The following is a 22,796-nucleotide window of genomic DNA, read 5'->3' on the forward strand; positions in this document are numbered from 1 at the left end:
CAGGGATTGTCTCACAGCTTTCCCAGAATCCTGAAAGGGAAATTAATGTTGAGGGTGTTTTGTTTTATTTTTCGGGGGGGGGGGGGGGGGGGGTTGGGTTCGGCATCTCATTACTAGTCACTCACTGAAGCCTTTCGAAAAATGTAACGTGACCTCAGGATGAACCTGAGCACGCAGAAATATCGCCTAGCCAAGCCGGTCACAATGGCGGAGAGATGTAATAATGGTTTAAAAGCAGCTGGAGCAAAATGTCATATAATTTGTTTGTAAGACATATATAAAAGGATTGCGGGTTTGTGGCATTAAGACAGGTGTATGGATGGCATCAATGTGGCAGAAAAATAAGTGAAGGTGCGGTTCGCCAAAGGAAATTAAAATAATCAAAACACTCACCGGAGGTTAAAAAACATTAACCAATCCAATATACATATATATTATTTAAGGAAGAAAAGGAGGAACATGAACAAATGGTGTAACACCATAGAGGACATCTCTCCCGTTACCGCCCTTCATCTCCACTAGACGCCCGGCTGTACAGGACGATGGGTTCCTGGGGTGCGGGAGGTATAAGGCATAGAGATACATTGTCCATTAAGGATGGAGGGATGACAGATTGAGGAGAACTTGACACCTCAGTGTCGGAGGGGAAAAGGCTTTTCCAGCAAGTCTCTTTTCTGCAGGACGCTACGTGTCTAGTACGTTATGTTCCGGCTTCTGTTAGTCTTCATGCATCGGAGGAGAGGGGGTTACTTCTTCACACAGCTGGGCCATGACAGCCCTCCACATGCTGCCGACACAATGATATAGAGGACGACCTGCGAGGGAAACACAACGGATGAATCCAAGGCTTTTGACTAAACTATTTTCCTGTCCGGTATTAGTCCCAGCATCTGTCACATTAATGTGAACGTCCATCTTTTAACACCATGTCGTTGTTAGGTCCAATATTTGGTGTTGATTCATTTTACAATGTATTTTTATAGGGGTCTGAGCTTTGTTTGTCTGATACAGAGACCAAATACTCTGCTTTACACAGCCAAAGAGATACAATTCTGGCAGCAACCACTAGGGGGAGCTTAGGGCATAAGCTCCTATGAACTCTTTAGGGAATGTTCACACGGGTCCGATTCTGCAGGAAGTTCCAGCCGAATGTCTGCACCAAATAGTGTTCCATTTGGTGCAGAGTTTCTGCTGCGGAGAGTAGAGGGCATTAAAAAAACCATACTCCCCTCCCCTGATGACGTCTTTTCCCATGTGACGATGTAGCCAATCACAGGCTCCAGCATCACATGGGATGAGACGTCCTTCCAGGAGACCGGCTCAACACAGACTAGCCGGGGGCAGAGACACCTCGCAAGGGAAGGGGAGTATGGTCCTTTTTTTTATTTTTTATTAAGTGAAAAGGTTTTGGTTTTCTTCTTCCTCCTTCTTGCGATTTCCGCAGCAAAAAAACGCAACACTTGTTGCACATTCTCTCTTCCCCATTGAACTCAATGGGGAAAATTTGAAATGAATATGCAACCATTTCGCAGCATAAATTGACATTCTGCGGATTAAAAAAAATCTGCACCGCAAGACAATTTCTGCGAAAATTTTCTGCAGCGCTTGAATAAGATTTGTTACATCTCATTTACTTTGCTGCTACTGCGCTACGGATTCTCCGCTCGCAAATCCGGACGGAAAATCCACGACAATAAAGCGATGTGAGAACATACCCTCAGTCAGCCAGAAATGTATCAATTATGGTAAAGCGAGTGTATAGAATAACAGCACTATATTAGGGAATAGCCATCTTTGAAGGGGTTGTTCAGGATTAGGAAATGTATGGACACCATAAAGCAGCAGCTTATCCAGAATAAAGGAACAGATCCAAAGTACTTACTACTGTAACAACAACAATAATGATGGTCAGCTTCAAATTCTTCATGCACATTGCCCTGGCGAGGTTTCTGCTTGTGGTCTTGAAAGTGACAGACTGGAAAGATAATACAAGGGTTAAGAATAAATGTGTAGAAAAAAGAATTTTTTGCAATTCTTACTTAAAAGTATTTTAGGATCAATTTTTCGAACCAAATAACATGCAAAATAAATTAGACCAAAGTCACTAGAGATGCCCTACTCAGCTGGAAAGAGGGGCAGTGGGGGGTGCTGGTCCCAGCTGCAGTAAATAGCGCTGCCTGTGCTGGGTCACATAACCTCGCATCCTCTATATGCGTCCTGTCCAGGCGGCCATGTAAGGAGGGAAGTTTTTAACACAGACACTTGTTTTTTGAGAAATTACTCATTTGTGAAACAATTCAAGCACCACAGCAACAAAGACACACTAATAAAAGAAGCCACTAGATGGCAACCTTGAGATACACACTGGGCATATATTAGGGTACAGCATCATGTATACAGGTGATTGGAAGATCCAAGGCGCAGACTGCCCTAGACAGGAGTCTATTCTAATGTCTTATTTTCATGACGTACAGGATCCCAAGTTGCATTGTTAGAGGAGTTCACCATAAGACGTCATCTAAACGGGGATGACCAGGAACATAGAAATAATAATAACTTTGCATTAGGCAGGCTTCATCATACTTACCAGGATGCATACATTTGTTTATGTCCCTAGAGATCTTTGCGATCATGTCAGGGAAGGAGTCATTCACATCACTAAACGTGTCCCTAAAGCTCCAGTAGCCCCACGTAGGCCAACAGCGTGTCCTTTTGGCCTTTGCTGGCTGGTATACCTTTGTGCTTTCTTGTTCGGTATGGAATAGCTTAGTATAGCGGTATAGGTTTTTGGTTGTTTTTTTTAACATGGGAGCCTATGGGTGATGTATGACAGGTCACAGTCATACATTAAATGTATATGTCATTAGCTTTTCAATATTCACACACGCGTGATTTTTCACGCGAGTGTCCGTTGTGTGAAACTCACTGCATGTCCTATATTGGTGCGTTTTTACGCCCCTAGTCACCCAATGGGTGCGTGACAACCAGGGACAGCACACAGACGACATCCGTGTTCTGTCAGTGTTTCACACATCAATTACATTGGGGAAAAAAAAAAAGAAGTGATTGCGAAAAACAATGAGTGCAAAGCACGCTGATGCATAACACAACGCACACAAACAGATTTACGCGCGTAAATCTGTCATGCTCGTGTGAATGTCGCCCAACAGTGGGGTCAGTCACCCATAAACTAATACAGGATCCATTTAACAGATGCCATAATAGTCTATGGGTGACAGATATCACTGTTAGGCGTCCGTCACAGCCCCCGTGTAACGTATACTGTACGTCCGGAACTTTTCTGCGCGTAAACATCGAATACGGAGAAAATAAGCGCAGTGAAAGGGGCTGAATAGATTAGTATGTTCCAGTTATTTTAAGCCCACCAGTGAACGCCATTTTACAGATACCACAGATATAATGTAACAAATTGAAAAACTTTCTATAAATACAATGGGGAGGATTTATTATTAGTGACAGAGGATGCAGGAATTCACAGCTAGGGAAGAGTCATATTATGGGAGGCGAGTTCGTTTTTCCAAAATGAAGACTGTCCAGTGTAAAGAATACACTTCCCAGAATGCAAATCACCACAGCAAGCTCTGTGTGGACAATGACCCAGCAAGGAATGCTGGGAGATTTCAGCTCTGAAGCCTGCAGAATTGTCATTTCCGTTCTGGTCTAACCGGTTCAGTACAGGAGAAGTAATATAATGTTTTTACAAGTTTACTCAACTTTTTATGAATATCTATTCTATATCAGTATTGTGTATATACTCCGAGAAGACCGTTTAAGGATATTTTAGTAATAAAAATGTTTTGATTATTGTTCAGTCCAGATATCATGCAGTTACTCAGCTAGATCGGTTTGTGGTTATGATGGGATATAAGAGAAGGAGATATTTTTATCTTGCAGCTTTGCCATTCAGGATTCTGGGAAAGCTGGGTGACAACCTGTGTGAAATTTTAACAACCTGACAAAAAAAAGGACATGTGACATTAAGGGTATGTTCACACAGGGCGGATACACTGTGGATTTTCCGCAACAGATATTATTGCGGAAACTCCGCAGTGCATTAGGGTCGCAGCAAAGTGGATGAGATTTGATCAGATCTCCTCCACACGCTGCAGAAAAATCCACAGAGAAAACATGCAGAAATGGACCTGCGTTATGGTCTTTTAATCCACAGCATGTCAATTTATGCGGCGGAATTGCTGCTCGCAACAAATAGCAAATGTTGGGATTTTTGAAAGCAAAAAAACGGCGATTACGCCTCAGAAATTGCAAATCCGAAAAATAAAAACACATTTTTTGTTCAAAAATAAAAAATGAATATTTACCCCCAGGTATGGTCATGGCGACGCATCTCTCTGTTCTCCTTGCAATCCAGGCCTGTTTGATGACGTTTCATCCCATGTGACTGCTGCAGCCAATCACAGCGGTCACTTGGGCTGCAGCGCCATTACAGGAGGCCGGGCTGCATGGAGAACAGGGGGACGCGTTGCTTTGACAAAGACTAGGGCGGTAAATATTGTCCTTTTTTTTTTTCTCCAGCACTGCAGAGATTCCGTCCTAAACTCTGCACCACAATTTTCTGCGGTATTTCAGGCGGAATTCCGTGTGGATACTAGGACGGATACGCCGCGCACTTTTACACAGGATATCCGCCCTGCGTGAACATACCCTTTAGAGGAAAATGTATAAGGGAATCATGTAATATCAATGTAGAGCAGTGCACCCAAACTTATGGCTCTGCAGTGGTGTCTAACTACTGCAAACTAGTATCCGAACTACAACTCCCAGCATGCCTCGACAGCCACAGACTGCATTAGAGCGTATGTTTCATTAAAGGATAAGTGTGAAAACATCGATCACACACAGAGCCCGCTCACATTTTATTAGTGAGGATTCCTTTGTGGTCTCGTCTCATGGGTCCGCTATGTGACTGTGTAGACCGCTCAGCTCTCACATGACTGCTCATTGGCAGAGGTCTCCGTGAAAGTCATGTGTCTGCCCGGGGATGGAAAGTGAGATTCCCACGTATACTTACTGAGTCCACAAGGTTCTCTGTCTTGTCTATTAATAGTTCTAATCGTTCTCCTCTTTGGGCTACAAGATCTGTCAAATAAAAAAGGTAAAATCTGTTAATATGAATGAAGGTCTGGAGTGGAAAGGTTCAACTAGTCCGTTACAAAGACGGTAAGGCTGGGTTCACACGAGCATGTTACCTCCGTAATGGACGGAACGTATTTCGGCCGCAAGTCCCGGACCGAACACATTGCAGGGAGCCGGGCTCCTAGCATCATAGTTATGTACGATGCTAGGAGTCTCTGCCTCGCTGCGGGACAACTGTCCCGTACTGTAATCATGTTTTCAGTATGGGACAGTAGTTCCACGGAGAGGCAGGGACTCCTAGCGTCGTACATAACTATGATGCTAGGAGCCCGGCTCCCTGCAATGTGTTCGGTCCGGGACTTGCGGCCGAAATACGTTCCGTCCTTTACGGACGTAACATGCTCGTGTGAATCCAGTCTAACACTGCAAAACACTATTTTTTTGTGTGCCATTTTGGCTAATAGGAGAACGGACCTGTCCCCCAAATAGGCCAGACATGTAAAAAATAGTCACATCTAGAATACACTTACTGTCAAAATTCTGCCTCAAGCACCCGACATCACTCACCACCAGACCCCATCATGGCGGTGTATTCACTGGTCTCAGTGACATTGGCCCTCCCGCAAAAAAGTCACAGAAACATGCAACAGATTTGTGATTTGTGCGACTTTTCACAAGCCAAATTTGGAAAGTGACAAATATTGGTGCAAATATACAGTAAGCCTGCTTCCAAAATGCGCCAAATTTATGCATGCACCTTATAATAAATTTGGCATAAATCATTCCAACTATCTCCTTTACTTAGACTGTCTTGGTAAATGTGCGCCATTGTGGCCTTAGTGACACAACAGCCTGTGGTAGCAACTGAAGAACATGGCCACATGATGGTACATTATTACAGACGCAACATCAGCAAGGCCTAGTGACATCAGGAAGGCCTAGTGACATCAGCAAGGCCTAGTGACATCAGCAAGGCCTAGTGACATCAGCAAGGCCTAGTGACATCAGCAAGGCCTAGTGACATCAGCAAGGCCTAGTGACATCAGCAAGGCCTAGTGACATCAGCAAGGCCTAGTGACATCAGCAAGGCCTAGTGACATCAGCAAGGCCTAGTGACATCAGCAAGGCCTAGTGACATCAGCAAGGCCTAGTGACATCAGCAAGGCCTAGTGACATCAGCAAGGCCTAGTGACATCAGCAAGGCCTAGTGACATCAGCAAGGCCTAGTGACATCAGCAAGGCCTAGTGACATCAGCAAGGCCTAGTGACATCAGCAAGGCCTAGTGACATCAGCAAGGCCTAGTGACATCAGCAAGGCCTAGTGTATACATAGGTGTGATTTGTCTGAAAGTCGGACAACCCCTTTAAAAAGGTAGTGGAGCCTTTGACATATAAAAAATTATTTTTATATGTTAGTAATTACCTGGAGTTAAAAAAGTTTTTTTCTGCTGCCCTATTTATGATGTGGCGATAAAATGGCACATGACAAGCAGTAAGGGTCCCCTATAGGCACAATTCATAGTTCTATAAGGTCATGTATACATTGTGCATAGACTGTACCTATATTCCGGACCATAATTCCTTTCAGCTCATCCACTTGAGCTTGGGTCTCCACTACACGATCGACATTCTTGTTTTCTGAGTGATGTTTCTAAAGAGCAAATAAAGAAGACACATTACATCCAAAAACATCTAATATGACCAGATGAACACCGCATCGGACTGTATTCAGTATACAAGGTGTCTCTCGTGGTTCCCGCCTTCTTGCCATTAGTCCTATATACATTAATGCAAATGAATAGACTTGCTGTCCCTTTGTGGTTCTGTTAATGGTATTGTCCCCAAAAATCAGGACGGTTGTATGTTACACCTCGTGAGCACTGCAGAGGCATGTGCACGGCCCGCAGGAAGCACAGAAACAAAGCCACTACGGAGCGGTATTATGGAGCAGTAGGCACTGTGTCCTGATGTATGGCTACTCCCTATGGCACCGCATTACAGAGGTGTTCTATTCACTGCCTCTATGTATGGAACATGGCCCATTTTTTTTCTCTTGAATTCCATATAGACACGAGAAAAAAAAAAAATCTGTGAGAAACTGGAGGCATAGGGAGGAAAAGAAGCACCAATAGTCATCTATGGTTGCCCTGTACAACTCAGAACTTGTACAGTGTGGATGGGGCCTTACTTAGGGCCAATTCACACCTTCATTGGGGGCTCCGTTTGGGTCCTCTGTCGTAGATCTGGCCGAGACAGAACCCATTAAAGTCAATGGGTTCCGTCGGCAGTGTGCGTGATGCAATGGAACCTGCGCTTCCGGTTATTCCCGTGTTCTGCTCCAATGACGGAGCAGAACAGAATGACGAGCGCAGGTGTGAACAGGACCTTAAGGATATTATGTAACTAACAGTTCCTCAATTTAGTATTAGACCTCAGGAAAATGAATTGCCTTGAGAATCTGTCAGCAGTCATTGTTAGAGCAAAGTGTGGGGGGGGGGGGGGGGCGGCCCAGCGAAGTGGCATTCTGATTACATAGCCATACAAAGCTAGAAGGAAAAAAAAATCTTTTACGTGTGTTCACATGATGTCCAACTTGTATCCTAAAGCGTCGGTCACATGTGCTCATGTGAACGGTTTATAGAGATTGTGATCATTAAGGGCTCACATGACCTACGGCTGCTCCTTCCCCCTCATAGCTGGGCTCGGATGTAAAGAAGCTCAACACACTCCTCCTTCCCAGCTGATATCAATGTATTCTATTCATTAGCTCCCCCTAATACACTGTAGCATGTTCTGCCCATGTCTCCTGTTCGATCAAACCCCAGATCTATTATTCCACATACAAGACGACTACTAGGTCTCCTGCTCCACTAACATAAACTACTTTCATTTTGGAAGATCTACTTACCAGCTGCGCTGCAAGGACACTAGAGAACTCGCTGTTCATGGCGTAGGGGAGTGCGGTCTGCGCCCTGGATCCATAAGTTGTCTGAAACCTCTTCTTTACTTCAGTCAAGAAGTTAAAGGCCCGGGAGCGTTCAAAATCCTGAAAATGACAAATACTCAAATATTATTTATAGCTTATTATCTCTGTAATTACAAACATCAATATCTGCAAATACATTATAATGTTATACGTCCGTTTTCCTGCACGGATGCTTTGAAACCGTTTTTTTTTTTTTTTATAAAAATGTCTAATGTCTAATAAAGATCAGTGTGATTGGTGCAACTTTCTAAATACTTTTTATTAAAAATACAATTTTCACATTTTGAGACACAGCTGCTTTGTGTCCTGTATACAGAGCAGCTGTATCTGCACTAAGACCTGTATCTGTCAGGTCAGCGGCACTGATGGGTTCAATGACAGCAGGTCCGCAGGATCCACCTGTAATCGATCGCATCAAAGTTATAGGGTAAAAAGGGTATTGGGGACAATGTGATTTTTGTATTTTATCATTCACATTTTATTTGTGTATGTCAAAAGTATGAATATTGTCCTTGCAGCCAAATGGTTAGAAGAGGTCTGTCACAGAGGCAGGATGTGTGGGTGTATAATTAAGTGTAATGGCAAGTTTGATTTGTAAATGAACATAAACCCCGCCCCTTTTATGGTCCAGTTCGTGAAATCGGGACTATTAGTAAATAAAGTTGGACTGGACTATCGGATGTTTCATTTGCCAGATGACTGGACGTCCTACGTCTGGACACTTGTCAGTCTGGAAAAAGTGGGGAAACCGTTCATATAGTCATGATGGCTCCAGCGCCACGAATCCAAGAGCCACATAAAAGAGGCTAGTGAGTCACACTGGTCACTGTGGCTCTAGAATATTAATACAAAGCACTTACATCATCAGTGATACACAGGTAGATAATTCTCTCCTGACAGATGTAATGGAATAGATAACTGTTGAAAGAAAAACAAACAAAATAACTAGAATTGTAACAGTATCAATAAGTAACTATGACCATATTACATAGCACTGAAGACAAGTCAATGACTGGTGGACAAATACACCCCCCCTAGTATGCGGACCGTACAAGAAAACAGCTCCTCTGGGGATTGTAGTGACCCCATAAACATGCTACGCTTCTATTTAAAGGGGTTATCCTGGATTTAAAAATTGATGGTCCATTTTTAGTATAGGCCATCAATATTACATCGGCGGGTGTCCGACTTTTGGCACCTCTGCCATCAGCGGTTTGAAGGGTCGCAGCAATACCTTGCACAGCTGGTACGAAAGTAATAGCGTGTGCAAGTACGAAAAGGAAAGAAACCTAAGTAAACAATAAAGGGGCTGCAGAGCTCGTACAAGTGCCGCAGCCCCTTTAAACAAAGGATTGTGGGGCGGGTGTGCCGAATCAGATCCCCACAATCGAATATTGATGGCCTATTCGAAGGATAGCCCATCAACTTTGAAATCCTTTATGACCCCTTTAATTCAGTATCTTTAGGACAATTTACATTAGGAATCTATAAGATGCCCTAACAACATTAAAGTCTAGCTAAACGTTTGACAAACTTCTGACGTGTCATAGTGACATGTCAGAAGTTTGGATTGGTGGGGGTCCGAGCACTGAGACCCCCACCAATCACTAGAACGAAGCAGATGAAGTGCTCCTGTGAGCGCTCAGCTGCTTCGTGTCTGTTCGTCTTTTTACGGAAATAAATGTATCGGTGTACGGACACAATAGAAAGTCTATGAGCCCGCACTCCGATGCATCGGGTTTCTGGAAAAACCGGAACAGACACGAAGCGGCTGAGCGATCACACGAGCACTTCATCTGCTTCGTTCTAGCGATTGGTGGGGGTCTCCGTGCTCGGACACCCACCAATCCAAACTTCTGACATGTCACTATGACATGTCAGAAGTTTGTCAAACGTTTAGCTACACTTTAAAGCAGATGTCTAGTTGTGCGCTTAAAGTGGTTGAGTGGGACTTTAACATGATGGCCTATTGAACTGATCGGCACAGGTATATACAAGTAGGGCTGTACCTGGTACCGCAGCTCAGCCGATCCAGGGGATCCTGCCGGCACACATCCAGGGGCCTCAGCTTCCGCTTTGTTCTAAGTTTAGGCCATCATTGTGCACAGTTTTGGGCACCAGTGCACAAGACAGACATAGTAGAGTTCGAGCGGGCAACTAAAGTAATAAATGTAATGGGTGGACTACAGCACCCAAAATGTTTATCAAAATTAGGGTTATATTGTGTCGAAAAAAAATAAAAGACGTCTGAGGGGTGACCTAATAATTATGTATACATATATCAAAGGTTAGAACAGAGATCTCGCTCATAATCTATTTATACCCGGGATTATAACTAGAACAAGGGGGCATAGTCTACGTCTAGAGGAAAGAAAGTTTCTACACCAACATAGAAGGGGATTCTTTACTGTAAGAGCAGTGAGACTATGGAACTCTAGTCCAGAGGAAGTTGTTATGGTGAATTCACTAAAAAGAAATGTTCAGACGTGGTGGATTGCGGTGCCGATTCCGCATCGTACAATACAAGTGGATAGGGGTATCAAAACCCCATCCACATGTAGCGGAAAAAATCCACAATGAAAGCAGAGCATGCTGCAGATTTTCCAATCCGTACCATGCTCGTACTATTACGGAGAAACCGTTTATTTTTTTTTACTATGGATTTCAGCCTTTGCAATGCAACAAAATTAGTATTTAAAGAGGCTCTGTCACCAGATTATCAAATCCCTATCTCCTATTGCATGTGATCGGCGCTGCAATGTAGAGAACAGTAACGTTTGTGAATAGAAGTGGATGATGCTGACATATGATGCCGACAAACACTTCTATTCACAACGCCCAGCTAGTAAAACAAGTAAACACGCCCAGATGTTACAAACACAAGACACACCCAGTTGGAAATAAGAGAAAACACGCCCAGTTGTCCATTAGAAAGGCTAATTTGCATAAATATAAAATAGCTCATAACTTGGCCAAAAATGATCCTTTTAAAAAAAGAAAAACGTTACTGTTCTCTACATTGCAGCGCCGATCACATGCAATACGAGATAGGGATTTGATAATCTGGTGACAGAGCCTCTTTAACATACACAAATTTTGCCACAGATCCGTTGCAGATTTCCTGTGAATTTGCTACAAAATCTGCTGTGGAAGTTGCCCGCCATGTGTGAACATGCCCAAAGAGTTCAAAAGGGGCCTGGATGCCTTTCTTGAATATAATAATATTACTAATTATTGTTACTAGATTACCGGAGATTGGTCCTTGATCCAGGGATTTATTCTGATTGCCATATTGGAGTCGGGAACAAAAAAAATTCCCCAAAAATGAGGAAAGTCGGCTATTGCCTTATGGGGGTTTTGCCTTCCTCTGGTTCAATATTGCAGAATAATAGGTGAACTGGAAGGACATTTGTCTTTTTTCGGCCTGACAAACTATGTTACAATTTTAAAGTTTTGTACAATCCTTTTGAAAATGCTGATCAGTCAGGATCCAATAGCGATGCTTAGTCACCTTTTATTTTTATTCAGTGTCGGCTGCTTTTAGCTCTTCTACATTAAGGCACAGCTATGGTCAGTGACTACAGCTTAGCTACATTGTCTAATGAATTTGGGCTAGATTTCCTATATATATATATATATATATATATATATATATATATATTAATGTAAATAAGAGTATAAGGGTTATTACTATTACAGAAAGTGCTGGTAAATGGTTAGGGTATGCCATCACATTCTGATCTGTAGGGGTATCGATAGCTGGGACCCCCCCGATCCTGCGAATGTAGGGCAGCAGCACTGCCCCATTCACTTGAGTGCAGTTGTGGAAGACCACCGGGTACCGCTTTGTTCTCAAAACTGATGGGGGCCGTAGCACTCCATGACATGTCAGAAAATATGCGCAAATTCCTTTTAATATCAGCACCACGGGGTGCGATTTCGAGTTTTCTCTGGCATCTCTCCTAGTGACAGTTCTTTCTTATGCACATACCAATGAATATATATATCCAAGGAATTACAAACACTGACGATATCTAGAAAGAACAAGAACCTCCAGAACGAATGTCTTACCACAAATACAGCCGGTACCTCACCTGCCATGAGAGTAGGTCAGCTTGTTGTTTTCTGATGGGATCTTGGCCAGGATCTGCTCCGTCACCTCCAGGAAATTTCCTCCACACCAGGCATGTTTTGCCAATATGGTGGTTCCCCTCGCAACAACAGCGAAAAGGATGGCCATATCTCCCCTGCCAGGAACAGAACGGACATGTTAGAGATCAGTCTGCAGAGGCTGCGCAACTCATTACGTAGATTCATCATCTTCAAGTGTCAATTATCTGCTGGAGGAAGGAAACAGTCAGCTGCGATCAGTTTCTAGTGGATATCTTGTACTGTTCCTTGCTGCCACCTTATATCTTGCAAACCATTTCCAAGAAACGTAAAAAATTTGTTATTGATTGAAGGGAACGTCATAGAAATGCCAAGTTCAGATCTATCAGATTATATCAATGAAGGGTTTTAGTGGGAAGGAGTTTGTGAAACTTTCTCCAAGTACTGGCAGAATCTATGACGCATGATGAGGGTTATGGGAATTGCCGGCCAAAATAAATACAGGTTCGAATCCGCTCACTAGAGGATCCTACTCTGGGCCCAAGCTTCGAAAGGATTAAGGGGGCCCAGCCGTAACAGGGCCTATGAGGTCCAGAGCTCATTTTTCACGTGTGCCCCTTCCTGGAAAATGCAAACCTATTTCTGGGACCCTTGTGAGCAGAATTCACCTGGAGGGATGACTTCTTGAATTGCAATCATGATAAGCGGCCAAACATCAAAAACCTATTGCCTACAGTGGTCTCCAACCTGTAGCTCTTCCAGCTGTTGCAAAACCACCGGGGCATCATGGGAGTTGTAGTTTTGCAGCTGGGGAGTTACAAGTTGGAGGCCACTGGACTAAATAATGCGAATGCTGAAATTGGTGAACATCTTTTTGAGTGTTTTCATGAGCACTGTGGTTTCACATGTACCTTGTACTTTGCACTGGAATCCTACACAGACTGCAGTAACTAATACCTGTAAACAGCGGTGACCGAGTAAACAGAGCCCAAAAGCCCAAGGGAACCGCAAGAACCGTGGAAAACCCCTTCATGCCGGGTAACTGCAATAGTAAAGTCAGACATTCCAAAAAAAAAAGCCTTATGCGCTAAGCGGGCTGGTTGGTATGTACGGGAACGGTCAACATCTTTTCTGATTTTAACCCCTTAACGACCAGGCCTTAATTACCAGCTACATTTTTGCCTCGGACGTGGCTGTATGAGGCCTGCTTTTATGCGGGAGAATTTTTTATTTTTTTCCTGCGCGATTTGGGGGCAGAAATAAATTACTGTGTAATTTATTTTTTTGGCGAGAATATTGAAAAAAGTAATTTTGTCATTTTTTTTTTTAGTTATTGTTTTATACCGTTCACATTTCACACTAAACAGCCATTAAATGAATTTGTCATGTTATTACGATCATGTAGATATCTAACACGTGCAGGTTTTTTGTTTTTATGGAATGTATGGGCAATAAAATCCGTTTTACACGAAATAATGACTTTTTTATATATATATTTCTTTATTATGATTTTGTTAATTTTTTTAGGGATAACTTTTCACCAACTTTTTTTTTTATACTTCTTATGTATTAGCATACTACGACACAGGCTGCAATTAGGGCAACACAGTGTGACCCCAGGGTCTTTTCTAGGTCCTCAGGGCTACAGAGGGTTCCCCCAGTCTCCGATCATGTCACTGGGCTCCTGGTGACGTGATCGAAGAGGGGAATTCTAGATTGCCGTTTCATCATGCCGCAGACTGTGGCAATCTCAGGGTTAAATAGCCGGGATTGGAGTTTCCTCCGATCCCAGCTGTATTCAGGAGTCTTTCCTCACATGAGCTGCTCGTAACAGCTCCTGCTTAGTGAATGAGCACTCCCTGAAGCGCTCAGAAGCCTTTTCAACAGCGAGGCCGAAAGACATCGCTGTAGATTCCGAAACTCCACCGCCCGCCGTCAATACACAGTGGGCGGTCAAGAACAGGTACAAGTGGGTCAGTTGTAAAACTACTATCTTTGGTGTAAAGTGCACATGATGCAGATTTTATTGAAGAAATTCAGGCGACTGAAAACCAGTTCCATTCGTCTGCATGGGGTTGTTTATGCAGCGTGCAAATGAATTTTGGGCCACAAGGTGACTTGAGACTTTTTCCCCATAGGAATAATAAAGTAGCAGCGTGACTGAGATTTTCCAGAAGTTTTTACACAACCTATTATTTCTATATGTCCTGTTCAGGTATATGGACAAAATGGAGAGGGGTCTCCACCTCAGGACCCTCTCCAAGCCAGAGCTGCTAACAAAAGGTGGCTCCTGCTCTTGTGGACCAATCATGACCATGTATTACATAGCAGCCCCTACGACATACTACATTTATGTAGTATGTAGGGAAAATGACTGGATGCATGCAGTTTCACCCGGCAATAGTAGTGGCGACTTCACTTTAAAGTCTTCTATTTTTTCCAGAAACCTGGGACAAGTGCAAGGCCTAGAATGGTTATAAAACGACAAAAAGTCTGGAGGAGAAAAATAAAGTTCCGGCTTAATAACATTTACGCAGAAGTGGTGGTATACAGCGGTGCAAATAAGACCCCAATGTGCAATGTGTCTGCTGCAAAGAAAGACACCAGTATTATAAGTAGCAAACGGAAGGTGGGGGCCTGAACCAGATATTGCAATGGGCCCAAAGAAAAACTACGAGGGCCGCAAATAAGGCCATGTAAACCATCATTTAGTCAAGTCTCATCTCCATTAAACTGCAGGGTGTGAAATCAGCTGTAACTTTAGGAATTCCCAATCTACAAACACAATGACTTCCCTCTTACAAGATCGCCGGTAAATTACTGTTTTGCCTCCAATTCTTCATGGCCCGTTAGACGGCTATTGTTACAAATCTGCAATTCACGAACGAGAATAATTACACTGCTAGACGAGGCGGAATATATAAGCAGGCCTGTTACTATGAATAATGAACTCAAATCCCACAGCTACGCTAGTAATACTAGAACACGGATGGATGATTCCACAGGGATTTTCCTTTAATTTGACATCCGATAGTCCAGAAGTTCAGTCAGGAATTTGTTAAGATAGCTCATCAATATCAGATCGGTGGGTGTCCGACTCCCGGCATCCCCACCAATCAGATAAATGAAGGGGCCACAACGACAAATGCCGCGACCTCTTCATAGTTTCCCAGGCGCAGCACTGTACATATCCCTAGTGGCTGTGACTGGGATTGCAGTTCTCTGCAGCTCGATCCTGCTATGGATGTGTACGGTGCACGCCTGATATACTATGAAGAGGCTTTCGTCTACATGGTCCCTTCTGTAAGCCGATTGGTGGGGGTGCAGGAAGTCGGACCGATCTGATATTGATGACCTATCCTAAGAAAAAGCTATCAATATAGAAGTCCCGGAAAACCCTTTTAATTGAAAGTTTCAATGCAACCTGGTCAGAATTCATCCCTACAGTTGTAGCGATGTAAACTGTGGCCCCCAGCCATGTACACCTCACATCTATAGAGGACTTCTCGGACATCGGACAAGGCTGTGGTGCCACCCATGCTATGCTGGCATTTGATGGACAGACCTGGTGATCTACAGGCTCTTCTGTAATGTTTATACCGGAAAAAAAATGTAAGAGAAGACAACCCCTTCCTATATGGCCTATTAGGGCATATGGATGTCACGGAGAGGAGTCCCTTTTAAAAAAAACATATACTTCCATAACAGAACATTTGATCGTCTGGCACCTACCAGGTCCGATAAATGCCAGATTAAAGGAATCTTACCTTTTTTTTTTCTAAAGCTCAAAATGTTCAGTAATTATGAAGTTATAAAAGTTTAAGAAGTCATGGGGCCGTAATTGTCGCTGATGCATAGGTTTCCGAAACCCAATATGGCCTTGTACAAAAGCTTTTTGTTTTCTATAGAAGTTAATTAAATCTAGTAAAGGAGTCAGTCGGGCTGACCACAGGGTTTCTTATTGCTGGGACCACCAGCGATCAGGAGGGGAGCCTTGCAGCAAGTGTTTAATTTCCCTGCAGCGCCACCACAGGGGAAATGATGCATTGAATGGTGCCTATTGAAATCAATAGGCTGTGTAAGGCACAGACCTGCCAGGTCCTCCAGAGAGAGATTGACGCTCATTGTAGTTGCGCTCTACTTCAGATAACTAATTGATGTGCCAAATGAGGGACCACATTATTATCGGAGAATACCTCGATAGGGTATTTGAAAAGTATGACCCTAAACGAGACAACCCCTTTAACCTACTGCCAAGAACTTTGCTATCAGAGCATCTTGTTCTAAAGTATAGCTTGGTGTCAATGGAGCAGCACACTGAGCACGCCAAAAATAAACTAGGAATGTGTATATACACGTGGTCTTTGCTCACGGAGACACTTGTAAACAGACCCTGTCCTGGTTGTCACTTGGGTCATGATATAAAAGCAACACATACATATATTTTAGGATATAATCTATGTCCTATACATTGAAAAATAAACCACATTTGACTGTATTTCGGACTACCCCCTTTAATATCAAATCCAAATTCCCTGTCCCAGGCGAAAGAATGTGAACAGACAAATGCATCGTCCGCAGTCTATAGTCTGACGGCAGAGCTTCCATATAATTGATGTCCATTTATCAGTCTAGGCGGGTGCCCAGTTTCCTCATTGACATTTTGATTTTGCAACATGCCCTTTATTTCCTCCATTACAGGGGAAACTAAATTTTTACGGCAGGTGGCGCTATGAGGAGATCTGATATACTTATAAATAGGCATGACGTCATTTATGCTCCGTGTTTACCGATGATCATAAACCTGGTATAGAAAAATCGATAAACGCTATTAGTCTAGGGACGAACCCCATTTATCCATGTAGTCATCTGGTCTTAAAGGAAGACAGCTTTGATTAAGGGCATGTTCACACGGGTCAGATTTGCTGCAGAAAACTCTACAGCAAATCTGACCCAGATTCCACTGGGATTTCCGGACAAAAGTCTGCACCAAATGCTGTTTGATTTGGTACAGATTTTTGGTCAGATTTGCCTCTGCGGACTTACAGCAGATTGGGAAAAACTAGACCATACTCCGCTCCCCCGGCTGGTCTCTAATGCTATCGGCTTCCTGGGATGACTTTTTGTCCCATGTGACCGTTGCATCTAGAGATGAGCGAACCGATTCAGCAGAGATTGAGTTTGGTCTGAATTACCCAAGAGTTTCAGATCTGCTGAAATCCAAAATTTTTGGGGTTCGCGGCGCACAAATCAGCAAAATGGCGTCTACTGGCAAGTGCAGATTGGAAAGAGAAAAAAAAAAAAAAAGGGAGAAGAGCAGATTTAATAAAAACAAAACAAAAACAACAGACCACTACCATACTCCCCACCTCCCCTGGATTACCGTAGCCACATGTCCCATGTGATCTCCTGAGAGGACGTTGTTTTTTCCCATGTGACCGCTGCAGCCTGTAATTGGCTGCTGCGTTCACATGACAAAACAATGTCACCTCACCTGCCAGTCTCCTATGGAACACCAGGGGAGGGTGAATATTGTATTTTTTTTATTTTAGAGGTGGAATCGCAAGTGCCCCAATTGCCCTGTCTGACTCTCTGATATCTTGTAGGTCTGTATCCAACTTGGCGAATTTACGCAGAGTGTAAATAATTTTAACAAATTTTGGAGTATTTGCTCATCTTTAGTTGCAGCCTGTCACACGGGATAAAACGTCATTCCAGGAGCAAGGGTGCAAAGAGAACAGCAAGGGGGCAGCGAGGCATCGCTATAGGAGACCCGGGGAGGGAAGTATAGTCTTTTTTTTTTTTTTTATCTTAAAGGGTAAATAGATTTGTTTTTTTCATACTTAGGATTTTTGCTGTGAATCCGCAACATTGCAGATTTTCACTACCCCATTGTGCCCAATTTAGAAAACCCGCCACAAATATGAAACCATTCCGGAGTATTTATTGGACGTGCTGCGGATGAAAAAGCCCTCCTGTTGGATTTAGGTTAGAAGTTGCAGGACAATCCGCTATGACACAGACTCCACAACAACTTTCTAATCAAATTGGACACCTTTCTCCTGAAATTTGTCTAGTTCTGAAATAGGCATTTACAATGCATTGCCATACCCCACCATTTATTCAGTTACACCCCCTATTTGACTAAACATCTCTCTTCCACGTCACCCATTTCATTACATTATAAGAGTCCGATTTTAATTTGGCATTAAATATATTGAGGTAGAAGTCACTATTCCGCTTTCTTACAAACCATGCCTTCTTATGTGGCTGATACTACTATGGGCCTCGAGGTCTTCGGACCTGGTCGCGACGACTTTCCCTGCATCCCATTGTAGGTAAGCCCCTACCTGGCATGAGCGAGGATTTTAGATGTCCAGATTATTGCATCAGCAAAATGATAAACCTCTCGGCTTTTTATTAGCAACGGCTCCAAGATTAAAGAAAACGGCCATTCAGAACCAACCACACAGCGGCAGTCCTGAGGGTAAAAAATTACTTGTTTATACCGTTAGCGACAGGAGATATCAAAGATGATCAAGTATACTAAAAAAAATAAAAAAAGTGTACGGGCTAGTAGTTATAATAGAAGGCAACGTGCTAATAATCACGCATATACTATTGCACGGCAGTATGAGGGTCATCCACCGTCCAGTCATTATAAACACAAATTCCTAGGACAATATATAGGATCCACTATAGGTGGTATTGAATAAAATGTAAGCGGACAGAAAGCAGTTGCATATTTAATTTAAATACACAATATCAAATGGGTTTCCTTTTGAGAGCGGCTAAGTTTAGGTTCATAAATTGTGTTTTATACAAAAGGAAGTCCGACAAACATTTAGTCCCATGTGAGCCGGCGGACCCCCTGCAGCAAAGGTCAATATAAATAAAGTGTGGATGTAAACGCTACCCTGATGAAGGAGGACATTTCCTCTGAAACGCATTAAAGAGAATTGCCCGCACCTACTATCCATACCTTAGTGAGATCACCCACAACTAGCGGGACCCCTTGAATTATATACATCCTGGGAGTAAGGTCAGCAGCCGGGGCACCTCCGAGAGAAGAAATTTCCTCTGAGATTCAGAACGGATCAACGTTTGCACCTGGAGGGATAAATACTTGCCAGAGACTGTAGAGGAACGGAATGGGACTTCTCTACCTGGATGTGAATTTCACCGGGATATTACAAGTTGGCAACTATACTGTGTGACAAGAACAAGCAAAAGAATAAGAAAACATCTCCAGTGGGTACATAAGTAATCAGACCATCAGAGGAAAGGTCCTCCGGGCCGATTAGTCCCCGTTTCTTCTATATAATGTAGATACAAGGAATGCAATTGGCAAAGAGAGTCCATGAAAAAGCCATATGTGGTGTCAACCTCTCTGTAGTGGTTTGCTACATATTCTCGTGGGAAATTAATTCCCGTGACTCAAACTAAAAGACCAGTAGACATAGTTGGTTTCCATCTTAGGAAGGTTCCAGCAACATGATGTAAAGTAAACGTTGCCCCAAAGCCGTAAAGAGTAGCAAGACCTCAAATAGGTCAAGTTTCCTGGCTTGCTTGACAAAGACTCCTGCGTGAGTGGAAACGTTGTATGCGTTACTTTAGGGCTGTGTTAATAAATACTTGAACTTTTTGCCACGTTTTTTCACGCTAAGTTAGTGCTGCGGGCAACCGAGTATTTTCCTCTTGGCATGGGGTGGTCTGTGCCCACCAACTTATATGCAGCACCTCTAGGAGACCATTAGGTCGGTAGGGTACAGTATCCCAGTTCTACATTTCAGCCATAGTCTATAATCCAAGTCACAGTGATTTTGGGCTGTTTTGAAGGCCAAAGTGTGTCCCACCCCCTCTAAGATAGATTTACGGTATAGTTCTAGCTGGTGATTTCTGGGGACATTGCAGCGCATTGTTTCACATCGATATGAGTCAGATCTACTGATTGTGTAACTTTCCTTCAGTAAACCACAGCTTTACGCATCTCAATTACAGTTACAAAGCTTCGGCCTTCTTGCTTAAGAGGAGTCAACTGCTTAAAAGAAAAAAAAAAAAAAAACCCACAGTCCAAGATTACAACAAAAGCATTAAAAAAATTTTTTATAGAATAAAAACTACCTTTCTTTTTGCATTTTTCCAAAATGTGTTCGTTAAAAAAAGTTCATATCCATTTTTGGCATAACAAATAGAGAAGCGATCGCTGTCTAAACAGGGGGTGTCACGTTCGATAGGGGCTCCCTATGTCTAATTTACTATAATAGAGAGTGACCATGACAGCAAATCCATCCCTATTGTGTGGACATGGGGCCTGGACACCCCAGTTCTCGGGATAAGAGGGGGTCCAAGAGACCCATCAGACATTTATGGCATAGCCAAATCAATACGCCGAACATTTCTATAGGGGGGAAAACCCCTTTAAAGAGACTCTGTCACCACATTATAAGTCTCCTATATAAGGAGATCGGCGCTGTAATGTAGGTGACAGCAGTGCTTTTTATTTAATAAAACGATCTGTTTTCACCACTTTATTAGCGATTTTTGATTTATGCTAATGAGTTTCTAATGCCCAAGTGGGCGTGTTTTTACTTTAGACCAAGTGGGCGTTGTACAGAGGAGTGTATGACGCTGACCAATCAGCGTCCTGCACTCCTCTCCATTCATTTACTCAGCGCATAGGGATCCTGCTAGATCCTTATGTGCTGTCTTATACTAACACATTAACAATACTGAAGTGTTTAGACAGTGAATAGACATTCCACGGGATGTCTATTCACAATCTCTGCACTTCGTTACTGTTTCTGTGGTAGTTACAGCAGAGGAAGCGTGATGTTTTTTTTTTTAAAAGTCTATAGTAAAATATGAGAGCCTACATACACAGTATTTTGGTTTTCTTGGCATTTTTTTAGAATTTAAAACACACAATACAAGGAGTATGGCATTTCTCTCCATAAAACGGCAGGAAAAACGCATATATAAAATAAAAAACACCAAAAACGCATGTAAAATAACAGCCATAAAAACCGCTGGCCTTTTTTCATGTAGTTTAAAACAATTATTTAAAAAATCATCAGGAACTTGGTCATTTTTACTAATTGCAGCCCATATAAGTGGACAAGTGACCTTTGGCTGTAAAGCTGATACAGAACTCCTCCCACACTAGAGCATGCTGGAACTTGTAGTTTCAGGACAGTATAGAAGCCACTAATACTCCACCCAGGGATTTTCCGACGCTTTCACTTTGCACAGGACGTTTCAGTCTCACAATGTTTCCTCGTCTACAAGCCAAACACTGGATAGAAGCCAAAAACCGCGCGTCCGGACGCCATATTACTGGATTGTGTTCCTACATTCAGATGGAAGGGGTTCTATATAGATTTATAGATGCAGTAACATTAGTCCATGTACCAAGACAGCTATAAACATTACACAGGTGACACGTATCACGGCGGACTCCTCAATAAACAATGTATTCCTGATATCTTACTTGCCGTGTCTATCAGACACATAGGGCGCCGCTTATCTCACGGGGTAAAACAGGAAAAAATAGAAAGAATCCCTCCTTTCTGACCTAGGTTTCTCTCAACAGCAGCCATATTGGCAATCCCCATCCCAATCAGGGATCAGTATATTCAGGAATATGGCCATTCATGCAATAAAATATTGTCCCATCTTTTGCAACGGCATTTAAAAAATGGCGCCGCTGCTCAATGCTCAGCCTCCCACTCATATTTCCAAACATTTTATTGAAGACAGTGAATTGTAATAGATCTTTTCGAATACAGCGACAGATTTATTATATGAAGCGGCTACGTGACATACAGAGAGTAGGCCTGGAGTCAGGGATACGGCTGGCCATACATGCAGCGGTTCATCTCGCAATTCGACTGGGGACGACGATCTGCGCATCAAGGGTAACAAAAATACCGGCGACAATGAACAGAAAACCTATAAATCGTTACCGCAAATATGGTCATCGCCATAAACTGTCTGTGTCGCCCATAGCAACCAATCAGATCACATCTTGTAGATTACACACTTATCAGGGTACATGAAAGCTGGGCTCTGATTGGCTGCTATAGGCAACACTGACTGTATTCGAACAGTTGTTACGATGAGTCGCCACAAGTTACGCTGCCGGTGAGACGGATACGAAACCGTTTTATCGTTACGATGATTCGCTTTATTTATGGGATAGAAACAAGAAATAAAACAAGAAGATGTATAACAATAAGACATGCTACAATCATGCAGAGCTGTGACTACACTTACAATCCTATTTCCTGTCATTTCAAAACTCCCTCCTCAGCCTGTATATCTCCGTCAGCACCGACTCCCCTCATTATAATGTTTGCCCTCACAGTCCATTATCTGGACATTCTGCCCCAATTACTGCCCCCCGCGCCTCCCCCTAATGGTGTGCGCCATCTCCCCCGTCCCCGTACCTGGAATGGCTCAGGCTGTACAGTATAGATACAGACGGGCGTTATTACATGCCAGGTCCCCCTGCAGCTGCTTCCTCCCTGTACTGAGGACAGATCACGCTGACTTCCGCAGGTGACTCTTTGTCACCGTGGAGCAT

General features: G+C 43.1%; 1 protein-coding gene across 2 annotated transcripts; it reads right to left on the reverse strand.

The window, feature by feature from the left end:
• Positions 1-399: 399 nt before the first annotated feature.
• VAMP7 (vesicle associated membrane protein 7) lies at positions 400-22,796 on the reverse strand. Of its 2 annotated transcripts, none has more exons than XM_075835993.1 (8): positions 22,660-22,796; positions 12,196-12,348; positions 8,962-9,019; positions 8,024-8,161; positions 6,676-6,766; positions 5,051-5,118; positions 1,883-1,975; positions 400-815 (listed from the first exon to the last, which is right to left on the reverse strand). In XM_075835993.1, exons 2-8 carry the CDS (start codon positions 12,339-12,341, stop codon positions 747-749), a joined length of 663 nt encoding a protein of 220 aa, XP_075692108.1. In that variant the 5' UTR covers positions 12,342-12,348; positions 22,660-22,796; the 3' UTR covers positions 400-746. The 2 variants fall into 2 exon arrangements, with proteins under 2 accessions (XP_075692108.1, XP_075692109.1); XM_075835994.1 differs by lacking the exon at positions 22,660-22,796 and adding an exon at positions 22,487-22,555.

The sequence above is a fragment of the Rhinoderma darwinii genome, chromosome 8 (assembly GCF_050947455.1).
Source record: "Rhinoderma darwinii isolate aRhiDar2 chromosome 8, aRhiDar2.hap1, whole genome shotgun sequence".
In the NCBI taxonomy this organism is placed as follows: domain Eukaryota; kingdom Metazoa; phylum Chordata; class Amphibia; order Anura; family Rhinodermatidae; genus Rhinoderma; species Rhinoderma darwinii.

What these genes read in the sequence shown, in the direction of transcription:
- VAMP7 (XM_075835993.1), bottom strand. Translation starts at nt 12,341, where the DNA reads ATGGCCATCCTTTTCGCTGTTGTTGCGAGGGGAACCACCATATTGGCA. An exon ending in GTGTCCTTGCAGCGCAGCTG is followed by an intron (nt 6,767 to 8,023) that starts GTAAGTAGATCT and finishes TTTGCTCTTTAG; the next exon opens with AAACATCACTCAGAAAACAA. An exon ending in TTATTGTTGTTGTTACAGTA is followed by an intron (nt 816 to 1,882) that starts GTAAGTACTTTG and finishes TTTCCCTCGCAG; the next exon opens with GTCGTCCTCTATATCATTGT.